Source organism: Scophthalmus maximus, chromosome 16, assembly GCF_022379125.1.
Source record: "Scophthalmus maximus strain ysfricsl-2021 chromosome 16, ASM2237912v1, whole genome shotgun sequence".
Classification (NCBI taxonomy): domain Eukaryota; kingdom Metazoa; phylum Chordata; class Actinopteri; order Pleuronectiformes; family Scophthalmidae; genus Scophthalmus; species Scophthalmus maximus.
In genome coordinates, this window is record NC_061530.1 from 13,266,857 (window position 1) to 13,280,255 (window position 13,399).

A 13,399-nucleotide genomic window follows, 5' to 3' on the forward strand; every position below is an offset into this window, starting at 1 on the left:
TGGCTGTTCTTTTTCTTGCTGATGGGAAGTTATGGTGTAAACCTACTGCTTTAATACTTTTAAACATTTCCACGCCGTGACATGTTCAAAGCCATTTGGCATTGAATGATTATTCCTGTGATTCATTCTGCTACACCTCTGAGGCTCTCTCTTGTCTGCCTGTGCTTCCAGTGCTGGACCAGCTCCTGATGGAGCTCCACCGCTTCCTGCTCATCCTGGACAAGGAGACTCTGAGTGGGAACGCCACCATCCAGAAGGGCCTGATCTCCGATCTCCTCCATTCCTACAGAGCCTCCAATGGTATGAGGGAACACTTGGCATAGACTGTAGGTTGTTGACCAGAGGGCGGGAGGTGCTGTAGATCGATGTCCAGTAGGGCACTGCAACAGACAAAGAAAAAAGTGTGCATTAGACTAAGCGCGCTAGGTTCCTAAAGATGAAGCATAGTCTGGAAAACCTCCACTGTATCAATTGAGCTCGACCGATGTGAGCCAGAACAGTCAGTAAACTACGAGGTGTGCTTAAAATGACTCACTGCCTTTGAAAAAAAAGAGAAAAGAATTACTACCATCAAAACTTGGCAGTGGTATTAATGAAAGGAAACACAAAGCAAAAGTTGCACTCAGGAACTGGTGAATCTTCTAAAGGAAATGTATACACATTTGTTGAGGCAGATGACTAATAACAAAACCAGGGGGGCAGTGGAAGGTTGGAAACAGAAGACCTGTGTACCGTGAGGAAAGCAACATCAGAGGAAGAGGAAGTTGCTCTGCCTTGTTTAGAAATGAGTGCTTAAATGTAGTGGAAAGTGTGAAAGAGACTAAAAAGAACGGTGCATATCAACATGCTTATTTCAAGCCCATTTATTTATTTTTAAAATTAGCAGTGTAATTATTATATATATAAAGCCCAAAAATTAGAGACGACAAAATAAAGTAAATCCGAGGAAAGAAAAGAGCCAAAACTGTGACAACACTGTAAATGGTTCAAAGTCCAGCCACTGCATTAAGGCATTTCGGATTTTCCCAGTGTGTAAACCACAGTGCTCGAGGAAGTTCTATTTTTTAAATTTTTTTTATTAACTGCAAGACAATCTGTCATAGTGATAAAACATTGCCTGCTCCGCTTCGTGATGTGACATTTACCCCCTATGACATGTGAGTTCCGGCTCTATGACATATGAGTTCCGGCTCTATGACATATGAGTAAATCTTTGTATTGTTTATGTAGTATGTTGTGTTTATGCTCAGATCATAAGGGAACTTTTCCCTAGTTAAAGCAGACCGGTACGTACATGTAAAAGGCGGTCTGCCACAAATGTAAGACAAAAAGGTACGGAATCCGTTCCAAGTGCCCCATGCGAGGTATGGAAAGCAAGGCAATTTCCAGGAATCGCAAAACCTTTCCACACAATAATTCTTTTCTTTTTTTCCTTCCTTTTATTTGGGTATTTGTGGTTACATGACAATTGTGAAACTCTTGGTCACTCAAATGCTCTTCAGACCAACCCCCAGTTAGTCCGTCTTTATGCAAAGCACCTTATGTAACATGTGGTAATGCCTCGTGCTTCCCACAATGCAGTGTGCTTGCATTGTCGGCAGTTTGGCCCGAGAGAAGCTATCGAGCAACCCACTCTGGTATTATTTTGCTGTTTTAAACTCTCAGTAACCACCATGTAATGATTATATCTTTCCAGGCTTGTATTAACGAAATACATTCGGGACCGCTTATCCCATTGTGGTTTGCTTGATACCGCTTTGCGGCGACTTTTGCCTGCATATTTCTACCTCCCTTGCGAGATTATCAGATTGACATTTTTATACGCTGAATGATTGTGGTTATTAGTTTATGTTTACAAGCGTATTAAATCAAACAGAGTGCCTCTTTCTCCATCATAAAGTGATGCATGGCCCGTTAAAGTATCCTGTCAAATGGCTAATGACACGTTTATTTGTCTAACTCACTGGCTCTAACGGTCAGAATGAAAATGGCGCGACTGCTGGCCGGCCGGTGTGATGGATGGTGCCAGGAAGTCAGTTAGCTACGCTGCGAGCCGGTCGGACACCCAGCCTCGCCCGAGCCTCAGCTGCTGGATGTGTGATTGATCGGGGATGGTAATCAGTGACACTGTTGATCCCTTCGAAAAACCTCGGCTCCATGTAATGGTCGAGAAATGTTGCACACGATCCACAAGGGCCCAAGATCTTTGCCTTATAATAACTCCAATAACAGTACCAGGATGTTTTTGTGACCCAATTGGTTTACATTCACTGTCACTTTTGAACTGAAAGAGTCCCTCCCTGTCTCTCTGTCTCTCGCGCATACACACACACAAACACACAAAGAGCAGTCATGCTTTTCCATGTTCGGCCCCCGGACTCGTCTCTGCATACTTCCTCTCCTGGCTCCAAGCTGTATCATTTTTCCGAAGCTACATTTATCCCCCCGGGGATGCTCACTTCCTTTGAGAAACAGTTTATAAATAGCATTTCAACTCTGCTTCCCTAAAATCTGGTTTAACTGTACAGGAAAAACATTGTTTCATTCTGCTTTTTGTTTGATTTCACCTCCCGGTATTTATTTCAAAGGAGAGACCTTCTCTCGAGAATCACCCCAAGGTTAGAGTTCTGTTTGATTTCCTCAGGATACAATCTTATTCAGCGAAAAGATATTCAATTCAATGGAAAAAAAATTAAAAACTTCACTGCAGCTCAGCAACAAATTCCCATAACTGGTTATGGTAAGCAGCTGGAGTACAGTGCATGGTTTACTGTTTGAGAAAAGACATCCTTTCAAACTTTTTGCATTGCAGCGTTACGGCAATGTTTTGCCTGCTTGCAATTACTCCGCCACGTTTTAACCGACAATAAACCAAACGCAGTCCCTTTCTCACTGAGCTGACTTCAGCGCTGCTGGATCACACGAGGTTTTATCATCTCCGCTTGTTGCCTAAATGATACGATTGTTAACACTGAACTGTAAATGTTTACATTAGAGTGCAAAGAGGACCAAATCCCCAAAACCTTATTTGTCACTTTCATTCAGATATTTTAGTAATGGCGTAAATCTTTTGTTAGTCTAGACATCTTCGCGGATGGAGCTGCGCTGTACATTTCATTGGGCGACATTCATGAACTTCAAAGATAGACGTTATACAGTGCTCTATCTGTGCAGGCAAGGAGTTTTCTGACTAATGTCCGATGAATGCTCGCCACGGTAAGAGTGGGTGTCAATAATGGGCCCAGCTGTCCGCACAATGGGCCACTTGTCTGGGTGAAGTTCTCCTTTAATCCTGGTCTTTTGACCAACATGATGAAAGTTTGTTTGGCAATAAGGTGGAGGCAGATTGTTCCACTAGTGCTACAGTACACGCCAATTTCTTTGGAAGCAAAAATATGCATGTTCTTCTTGTGACTCTGTTAGTCTGTGTGAAGAAAGTAAAGTCACGTGTCAGGTTTTTCAGCTGCCTCAGAAAATTTGATTGAAGATCCCATTCAAAATGGGTTTTCATGGAAAATGGCAATGTCCCAAATGATCAGATTACTAGAATACAACTGAATTTGATACTGGCAGAAAATAGGAGAAATGAACAAATCCTGTGTCCATGCAACAGTGCAAAAGTCTGACCGTCCTATAAAAACCAGAGGCTTCTAGGAGTCAAACATGCTTAAATGAGTCTGGCAATACCCTGATGTTTCAACAGCTGGGCCCTCACCTGTCCACCAAGGCTTTCACTGAGACAGCAGTTCTCTTGTGTTCCTGACAGGCACTGGTTACATACTGTATGATCAGCTTCATTAAAGGTATAAAATTTCTTGATCAGAGAACCGTGCATGGGAGCTTTGTCCTGTAGAAGAACTGTGCATGGGACGAAAAAGCACAGCCATTTGGACAACTTTGGATAGCCCCATTCCTCCTTCACCAAGTCCCCTTCTGCCTTCTGTATTATCCAGTGTAGAGACTGTAGCAGAATATTATTACACTACAATGGAATGTATGTTTTGTTTGGTGGTATGTTTGAGGCTTCTTCTAGTTTCCTTAGTTCAACAAGATGTCAGCGTTTGTGATAACTACCCATAGTGACCAAAGTGTCAGTGCGGAAGTTCACTGGGGCCAGCTGTTAACCACATTTTGCTGTTTCCACGCAGGGGCCGATGAGGAGTATATCTACATGAACAAAGTGATTGTTGGCGGGAAGGACAAAGATGACAAAGGTGAGTTTCCAACGGTCCCCATAGTCTTGTCCTCCAAAGGATGAGTCCTAATGATGCTGGTGACCCCTGACTTTTCCTGTATTATCACCATGAGGGTGTTTTTTGTTTTTTTTTAGTTAAATGTCTATAAGGGATAGATTGCCAGGAAAATTCATCTTGTGCCACCAGCAGGTCATTTGAATCAGACACCTAAAAAAAACAACTCCATTTTCATAAAAATTGAATTCAGATTTTGGGTTACTGCCTTCGTCTGTCTTAACATATTGTACCCTGTATGTTCACAATCACACAAGCCGAAATAGGATAGTTATGTGGTAAAGTTCTCTCACTTTCTATCAAAGTGTATGATACAGAAAGTATGCGCTCAAATACATATACTTATATACTGTGTGTGCTAAATATATACTTTTTGCCATTGCAGATTTATTAAGCTCGAGCTTTGGAATTGGTCATCTCTGTAAAGGCTATTTATTGTGGAATGATAACTTGGCAACAAAACCCTCTGAGGCTCCTACTGGTATTTCGATGTTGTCCAAGGTGGTCCAACATCGGTGCATGTTATTGTATCTCATACTCAATTTGACATGATTCAAGTGAATAGCAGACGTGAGAATAAGCTGCAACAACAAGCAGCGGCCCCCTCTGCTCCCCTCCTCTCACCCACCATTTCCTGTCTGTTTCTGCGCAGCGCCGCACCATCTCTGAGACTGACCTGTTTTGTTTGGACATTGATGAAGAATGTGGTTTGAACGAGCACTAGACTTGACACACATATTTTCAGCAGCGACGCTAACAAAGCCACAGGTTTTACTTCACATTGGCTGATTGAAAGCGGATGGCCTCAGACGCGAGAGTTGAGGTTTCTTAATCAGCAATCATGTGGTCTAACCTGAACTTTAACTTTCCTTTAACATGCAAGAGAGTGGCGTTCAAGACACTAGCCTTACAATAAAACATTGTTCATTAAAAAGAAGACAGTTATCGCAGTTATTTGTTATCGCAGTGCTATGACGCAATCTGTGGTAATACGCACGTGTTTTGCAGTAATTCAGTTTGACTCGTTTCCCATCCACAATGACACAGAAAGAGGCGATTCCTGTAGGTAAGTTCATGTTTGAGAAAGAGAAAAGACAGTCTGCCCTTGTATCTATGTTAATCCACTTATCAAGATATTTAAGTAGAAAGTAAGTGGAAGGTCTGAGGAAAGCGGAAGGAGAATGGCCTAGACAACAATATTTGTAGAGATGTACTCATTTGCTCAACCTGGGGGTTGAAGCTCCCATAATAGGTAAAGGTTTTTTTATGGCTGCATGCCAGGGACAGCCCTGTCCGGAGGCATCATGTTTTCGGGGTTTTTTTCTTCCATTCTTCCCATTCTTGTGAACAAGATATCCCAGTACAACGCCTTTAGGGGATTTTCAAAGCTGTGGTCAAATACATTCACCTTCTCCCTGAGAAATGAAGCTTGGTAACACACCCATAGCTGTATGCCATAGCTACACCGAGGAGACGGATAGCATACCAGGGGCAGACTGTAAAAACTTGACGCAAGGGGGGGGGGGGGCCGAACTAGCCTCGCTGTGTCCAAAGGTAAACACATCTGCTTATCAGTAGGCCTACCTCTAAAGCTCAATGATTAACATATTACACCTACATGTTCAGAAAAAATAGGTCAGTTATTTCACAAGTTTAGACAATTGACAGATGCGTGAGTGGTAATTAATCAAACGACTTCTTTAAGGGAGTCACAGGCCAGAAATGGTGGTAACCATTGCTGCACATAAGCATTGGCTATTTTTGGTTAGAGGATAAATCCTCTGGAAACCATAATTCTTTCATTCTTTATCCAAGGTCTTCTTGAATTATCTTGACTGAAATTAGTTTTCCCCCTGCACTGTGGTGTGTGCTTTGTATAATAGGGTTGTCGCTACCATCCGAATGCTTCCCCTTGAGTTGGGCTCTGTGGTCGCAGTAACAATGAAGGGTCTTGTGCGCACAGTGAGGGTTAGGGAAACGAGGAAGCATGGATATGCGCAGGACATATGGAAATGGTGCTGGTTAGGAACAGACGAAATCTTCCACGAAATGAACCGGTTCTGTAATTGATCCCAAATTACTCTATGTTTAGTCATATATAATAATGCAATGTTTTTATGACCTAGATGACAGATCAGATGTCCTGCTCAATGGAAAAGGAGCAAAATGTGTTCCTGTCCCACAGAAGAGCCTTCCTGACCTGCCACCCCCCAGAACAGTAAGTGATCACTAGACCGATTCCATCGGAATGGATTCACGTGAAACTATTTGGCTTAACATACACGTATAGTTTTTCTTGAGCCTCTGCCACTGTGGTGGGAAAGGGAGCCCAAAGACAAATTCCAACTTAAAAATGTAATTGGCAGTATATTGTTTTTTTGTTACAGTAAGAACATGGACATCGCTGAGCACCTTAAGTATTCAAAATAAAGTTCTGTGGATTGATATCACATGTTGCCAGAGAATTCCACTGGCTTTTTTTATTGTGCTAAAAAGAATGCTGTCTGTGGCCATACGAGACGAAGCCATTTCCCACGTACACTCAGTTACATGCCTGAGGCTCGGCGAAATGTATTCTCCCACAGAAACATGTAATTAATTACTCATGGGGCATCAAACCTGCGCAAGTGGACGTTCGAGGGAATGTGCGAGAGAGCTGTGTTTTATGTTGACTTGGTTGGCCGATGGCTCCTGAGTAGTGGCCCAGTGTGACTTCAGGAAAAACAAACGTGGCGAATCAGAGGTTGAGAACATCCCGTCAGTGCCTTTGAACTTTGCGCACACACACACACATGCACAGTGGCCTCCCCCAATATAAACTACAGTAGCAGCTGTTGCTAATCAGAACAAAAGCTTAGTGTCAGCACATGTGCATGTGCGTGTGTGTGTGCATGTGTGTGCATGTGTGTGTGTGCGTGTGCACAAGTGTGAGTACATGGGAGAGTCAATGCACTTAAATGAAGAACATTTGTGTCACTTTGCAGTCTCCAGAATCACTTATATATTATATAATTGTATATATTCGGTAACCTCAAAAACACTGCGTTGTTTTTCAGCGGTGCCGAAAATTTCACAGTCGCGGTACGGCTTCCACAAGTCCCTCAGATGTGTCTGGCAAAGGCATTTGGTCTTCCTCTCCTTCTGAATCCCGCTGTGGTGTAACTGGTCCCGTCTTGGGAAGCCTGAGCAAACACGTCCACAGCGAACCACTCTTTGGAAACCCCTTCATCTGCCTGCGGGGCTTCCATCCCCCTCCAGTGATGGTGTATTCAAGGGTTAGCATGTGTTTGACTGTGAACGCAGAGTTCCCCCTTATCATTGCAGTGAACAGCGCCCCCTTGCTGTTTATGTAGTGTCCAGTCAAGGCTGTCCACTGGCCTGTCGTGATATTGTAGCAGTCCATTAGGCAGCGAAGGAAGTCGTCGCTAGGCCCGTTTCGCATCACATACAAATTGTCCTTGTGAGCTACCATACAGTGGCCATAGCTCTGATGTCTGATCATTGTGGTGGCAAGTTTCCATGCATCTTTCACCGGCACATATTCATAGATATCTGTGGTGTCAGGTGGTTTCCAGAAGCAGACAAACATCCGCCGTCTCGCTACAGCACATGCAGCAGATGCAACAGGTCTTGGTGCATTGTGTATAAATGTCCACTCTCTCTTCGCAGCGTCATAACTCTCTGCTGTAGAAATGATCCGTTTTTGGAACTCGCCGCCGATGGCATAGAGTCGGCCCTCGTGCCCCAGCAGGGTGAAGTCGTATCTTGGTTGCTGGGGGCCAGGAAGTGCAGTCCAGACGCCTGAGTCGGGGTTGTAGCAAAAGCCGCTGTCTACTGTGTCCTTACCGTAACCGTACACTCCCCCTACAATGTACAAGCGATTGTCAAGCACTGCCACACCAGCCATGGAGGTGCTACAGACAGTTGGGAGGTTAGTTAAATGCTTCCACTCCCCCGCTTTTTCGTCAAGATAGCTGACAACTCTAAAGGAGTCGTGCAGCACTTCCATGGAAGGAGAGTGGGTGCCTATGGCAATATAATTAGTGGGAGACAATGACCGAGAATATTGAAGAAGGTCTTCAGGAATCGTCCTCTCTGCAGCTTCCTGCAAGTCATCAAAAGCATCACAAAGGAAGAGAGCCGCACCGTGAAACAAGGTGTGCACCCCAAAGATGGAGGCTGCATGGTAAAGCAAGAGGCAGTTGTCTGAATCGATAATGTCACAAAGATGCTGCACCAAGCATGCGACCTGCAGGAAAGCGGCGCACTCCACGGCTTCCGTGAGCTCGTCCGGGCCACTGATGGTGGGAATCTCTCCTCTGCAGACGGAAAGGGCAATGAGAAAACCCCTGGCATGCACTCCTCCCTTCAGGTGGAGTTCCTCCTGGTGACTTTCTTTCATCCCAGACTGAAAGAGCGCACAGAAGTAGTCGCTGCACCCCGCCAGCAAGGCCCGCTCCACGGTGAACCAGCTCTCTTCCACCCTCACCCTCACCCAGCCCGCTCGGCGCTCCCCGTCCGCCAGATCATGGGTCGCATTCTCGGCATGAATATCCCGGTTGACTCTCAGGCCTCGGAGCGATTCCATGGTCTCTTAAACCAGGGGTCTTTATTCCTCCTAAAACTGGCTCTCAAGTGACAATAAAGCATGTGACTCGATTGAAAATCTGCCATTTCCCCCGCAGAACTGGCCAGTAAATAGAGATTTGTGTGACTTCCATTGCGTCCCGTCTGCACGGTCTGAAAATAGAGTTGTACTATAGATAGCAGCTGCGCCACTCGCAAGCGTCAGGCGGGGAAAGGAATACTGTTGACATGCACAGTACGTGGTAATGTGGCTGCCGGCAACGGGTGATTATCATAACCGCAATAGGAATGGTTAGCATAAATACAGTATTTGCCGAATTATTCATAATTACGTTACTTGCCAGGAATACTCCTTTAAATCCAGTTCAGTTTTGCAGGACTATTTTAGTTTTATACATGTTGCTCTTTCTTATTTATAGTCAAACATTTCAGTTGGTTACTTTTAAACATGTATGCCAACAGATAAAGGAAAAAACTAAATCTGGAGGCCAAAGTATGACGGGTTTTAGAGGAGGTCAACATGTTCCCAAGGAGGCAGAAATAATGGAAAAATAAATACAGTATGTGATAAAAATTTGTGTCATGTGAATTTTTTTATTTTCCATTTCCCTGCCCTCCCACCATGCAGCTGACATTTATTGCCCCCCCCCCCCCCCCCCCCCCCCCCCCCCTTCCCATTTTAATTCATTCTACTTTTTGTTTTACAAACTCTATGTTACAACTAGTGCAGAGATAGCAACGGTCCAGAGAGTTCGCCCCAATCTGGCTTTCCAAAGCTGATTATTTTTATCACTACCCTGAGCTCCCAGCCGGCTTTCAGATACACACTGCGCGTGTGTGTGTGTGTGTGTGTGTGTGTGTGCGTGTTTGTGTGTGTGTGTGTGTGTGTGTGTGTGTGTGTGTGCGTGCGGTCACGGTATCACTCATGTTGCGGGGACCTACGTCTGTTTACACAGTCACATTATGGCCACTTGTAAGAGTGTCCCTCTAACGGAAATCATTAAACGTCAAGGTGAAGACGTGTTATCGAAAGTTTGGTCAAGCTTGGTTTGGGCAAGTCGTAGTTATGGTTAAGGTTAGATTATGTCTCCAGGAAATTATCGTAAGTCATAGTGTCCTCTGAAGTCATAGAGACGAAACTCTCTCTCCCTCCCTCCCCTTTCTCTCTCTCTCTCTCCATCTGTGTGTGTGTGTGTGTGTGTGTGTTTTCGCTGCACTGGATTCTTGGCATGGGAACCAGGGATTTTCCATGTTCCTCTGACTGTTCGTTTTTTGGGCTCTTTTTCCCACTCTTTACTCAAAGCTCCCCCCCCCCACCTCCATGCTTTGTTATTAATGCCCTGACTCTACGATCCATTCCCTCTACCCAGTGTTTCTGTGGTGAGGATCTGTGTGTGTGTGTGTGTGTGTGTGTGTGTGTGTGTGTGTGTGTGAGAGAGAAGTGAAGGTTTTAGGGCTAAAGTGACTGGAGTGCCTGCAAAGCCTTCTGAGAGACAACATTCCAGACACACCTGGCATGTTCTCTTCCCTTTTTCTTTTTCATATCCAGTCCAGCTGACCTGCCTGACCCAAACAACAGGCACGATCTAGCTTTTTTTTGGAGATGAGTAAAAGGGAGAGTGAAAAAGAAGGAAAGAAAGAAAGAAAGAAAGAGAGAAAGAAGATAGAGATAAGGGCGAGTGGGTCGGTCTGTGGGGCTGCTGCTGCTGCTGCTGCTCTGGAATGCCTGGTTCTTGGATTTAATTAATGGCAGATGCCTGGACTGCTGTTTCTTTTTCGCCGTGGAGCAGTTTACCCTGTCGTGTCATGTGTCATGTGTCGCGTCTTACGTCTTGGGCCGCATCACGTGAAACAATTTCAGTTTCGTAGTGACTGAAATGGATCGAGTGACACACACAAAAAAGAAAAGATGTTGCATTTTGCAGATGAAGTCATAAATTCTGTGGTATTTCTAGAACCAAACGGTTGTTTATGCCCATCGTTGTGCGGCTGGCCCAATGCCATTCGGCTCTTCAGTGATTCATCCTCCGCATTGTTCTTTATCAGCCCTCGTTCAGTCATTCACTACATTAGATTTTTCGAAAAGTTAAAACTGTCAGTTCAGGGACTTATACGTTTGCCATCTGAAAACTGGAGACAACGTTGTGTTGTGGGATTGTTGGTCTCAGGTTACTTTTGTTTTCCCTTCTTTTTTCCGCCTACAGATTTTTCTCATCTCTGCGTCATTTTTGATGACTCCTAAAATTACGTCTCACGTTACGTTCTGACATGTGCATTTGCTGAGGCTCGCATTGGGACAAATCTTCGACAGCTCCGTAATGCACAACTGATGTAACCGCAGCGATAAGATCTCCTGTCCCACACACGTCTCTCGTGGATCCTCTCCTTCACTTTCTGGCATGCGGGTCAGCGTCGCACAGACAAACCTCCGTCGTACGACGTGACGCCAGCTGTTATGAAAGCAGCTCACTGCATCTGCTGTGTATTACTGGAAATGTGTGGCTCTGCTGAAGTGATATGGTGGGAAACCAACTCACAAGCAGGGGATTCCCTGTTTACTGGGACTCACTGGGGCTCTGATAGCCCACATCTGAAGTCATGACTGAGTTCTACACAGACGCACCAACACGATTCGTCTCGCGGGCAGTATTCAACCGCCCGACACGACGTATCACCTTTCTCTCAGGTGTCGATAACGTTTCTTGTGTGGAAACTGAGCGTTGCTTTTCACCAGACGTGATCAAACTCCCAGAGTCCATTGCGGAGTCATTGCAGCGACGGAATGTTGGAACATCACCACACCGAAGAGAGACGGAGCACTCTTGACCACCCCTGATCAAACAAACTCTGATCTGACGAGATACTTGCAGATGATGCAGACTTTGCTGAAAGCTCACACTTTTCCTCAGAGCCACCCTCCCACAAGGTTCGCTCTGCAAGATATACGAGGCTCCGCCGCTTCAAGGGTTGTGTTTCATATTTCTGTGATCTTGGCGAGAACGTGACAGCCCCGGGGGAGGGAGGAGGGGGGGGGGGGGGAATAAAGTTAAAGTGAAGGAGCACAGACACACAGACAAGCGTGTTCACATCGGTCGTGGGAGGAAACACTAGACACAGTTGAGAAATCACTGTTTGTCATTCAACTCAGGAGGGTTTCACAGAGTTCACTTGAAACTTTAACTTTTTAAAGTGCATCCAACAATATCAGACTCATTACGTCTTTTCTCATTGGCTGAAAGGGGCAAAATTCTTAATTTAGTTCTCTTTTACATTTATGTGAGTATAGGATGGACGAACACCACCTGCACCTTCGTTGATTATTGCATTTGTCGGATTTCACCAGTGAAAATAGTTAAATTCAAAAGTCCAAACTCAATACATGAGCTGCGGCCTCATGGTGACTTATCCTACACGTTCTACTTGTGCGCCACGTTAGCAGAATATGTGAAATTCTTTTACCTTCATGTCACGCGTCACTTTGTTTACTGCTTTCCTTCCTTGGCCTCAGAGGAATCCTGCCCGTCTCCATCCTCCATCTTTTTGCTCCAAGGTGTTTCTCTCTTTATTCTGAAAAGGATAAACATCTTCACTGGTCGCTAGCGGGCGTGTTATCTTCTTTTCTAGTATATGCAGAGACAAAAAACTTGCATATCTCCCATCTCCACTGTGTACATTTCTACGAAGCACCCTCAAGTCCCTCATTCCTCTTGGAGCTTTTCGAGTTTCCTTCTCTGTGACGTTTTTCAAGTTTCTTGCGATTGTTTTGAATAATTCCTTGAGGTGCCGTTCCCGTTTGCGGTGCTGTTTTGCTGTTGCAAATCATCCTCTCTGTTCTCGGGTCCTTCTTCAAAAAGACAACTGATAAAATAAAGATAAAATCTAAAAAAAAAACCCTCCCCATTCGAGATTTCTGCCACTGTCAACCAAATGTGACGATTTACCTGAAATGTAAATATTGAAACACCTGATCTGATTTATGACTCGGCCGACAAAGATGGTTGCTCAGTATTGAAACTACTACATTAGAATTACGGCGTGTTCAAAGAAACCCTTCAGTCCATCATTGAGTAATACCAATTGTCAATATAATTAACCACGGCGATTGCACAGGTCTTCAAATGTACGTGGAACTACTGTCTGGAGCTGCCGAGTTACTGACTTTAGTTAAATGCAAAGTGAAAGTAATGAGGAACTACTGACTGAGTTCAAGCCGCCGAGCAGCAGAGAGTCTGGTGCTTTCCACTAATATGGGAAGAGACAGACAGACAGACGGTCTTTACCACACAGGAGACGAGAGGGAAGACAGAAGTGAAGCCAGACTGCTGATTGATTTCAGGAAAAGCCACTGAGCCCACACACACACTCTCTCTCTCTCTCTCTCTCTCTCTCTCACTTTCTCACACACATATAAACACACACACACGCACGCATACACACACACGCACACACACACGCACACGCGCACACACACACACACACGCACACACACACACACACACACACGTAAATACATGCCCCTCCCTCTATTTTCCATGCTCACACACACATACACTTTTCCCCTG

The 13,399-nt window shown here is 44.8% G+C and overlaps 2 protein-coding genes and 1 long non-coding RNA gene across 4 annotated transcripts in view; 1 reads left to right on the plus strand and 2 right to left on the minus strand.

Annotated features, from left to right (window-relative positions):
* Window positions 1–13,399, plus strand: part of afap1l2 (actin filament associated protein 1-like 2) — a 33,793-nt gene that overhangs the window by 11,149 nt on the left and 9,245 nt on the right. For both annotated transcript variants that reach the window (XM_035612870.2, XM_035612871.2), the window contains exons 2-4: window positions 172–300; window positions 4,149–4,214; window positions 6,377–6,468. In XM_035612870.2, the coding sequence (XP_035468763.1) occupies window positions 172–300; window positions 4,149–4,214; window positions 6,377–6,468 (287 nt within the window). The remainder of the gene's footprint in view (window positions 1–171; window positions 301–4,148; window positions 4,215–6,376; window positions 6,469–13,399) is intronic.
* LOC118287566 lies at window positions 120–13,236 on the minus strand. Its single transcript, XR_004785681.1, has 3 exons — window positions 13,118–13,236; window positions 12,297–12,404; window positions 120–380 (listed from the first exon to the last, which is right to left on the minus strand). It is a non-coding gene; the product is annotated as an uncharacterized LOC118287566 (long non-coding RNA).
* Window positions 6,698–8,979, minus strand: LOC118287564 (kelch repeat and BTB domain-containing protein 13). The gene has a single exon (XM_035612873.2). The coding sequence runs from the start codon at window positions 8,836–8,838 to the stop codon at window positions 7,321–7,323; it is 1,518 nt and encodes a 505-aa protein (XP_035468766.2). The 5' UTR covers window positions 8,839–8,979; the 3' UTR covers window positions 6,698–7,320.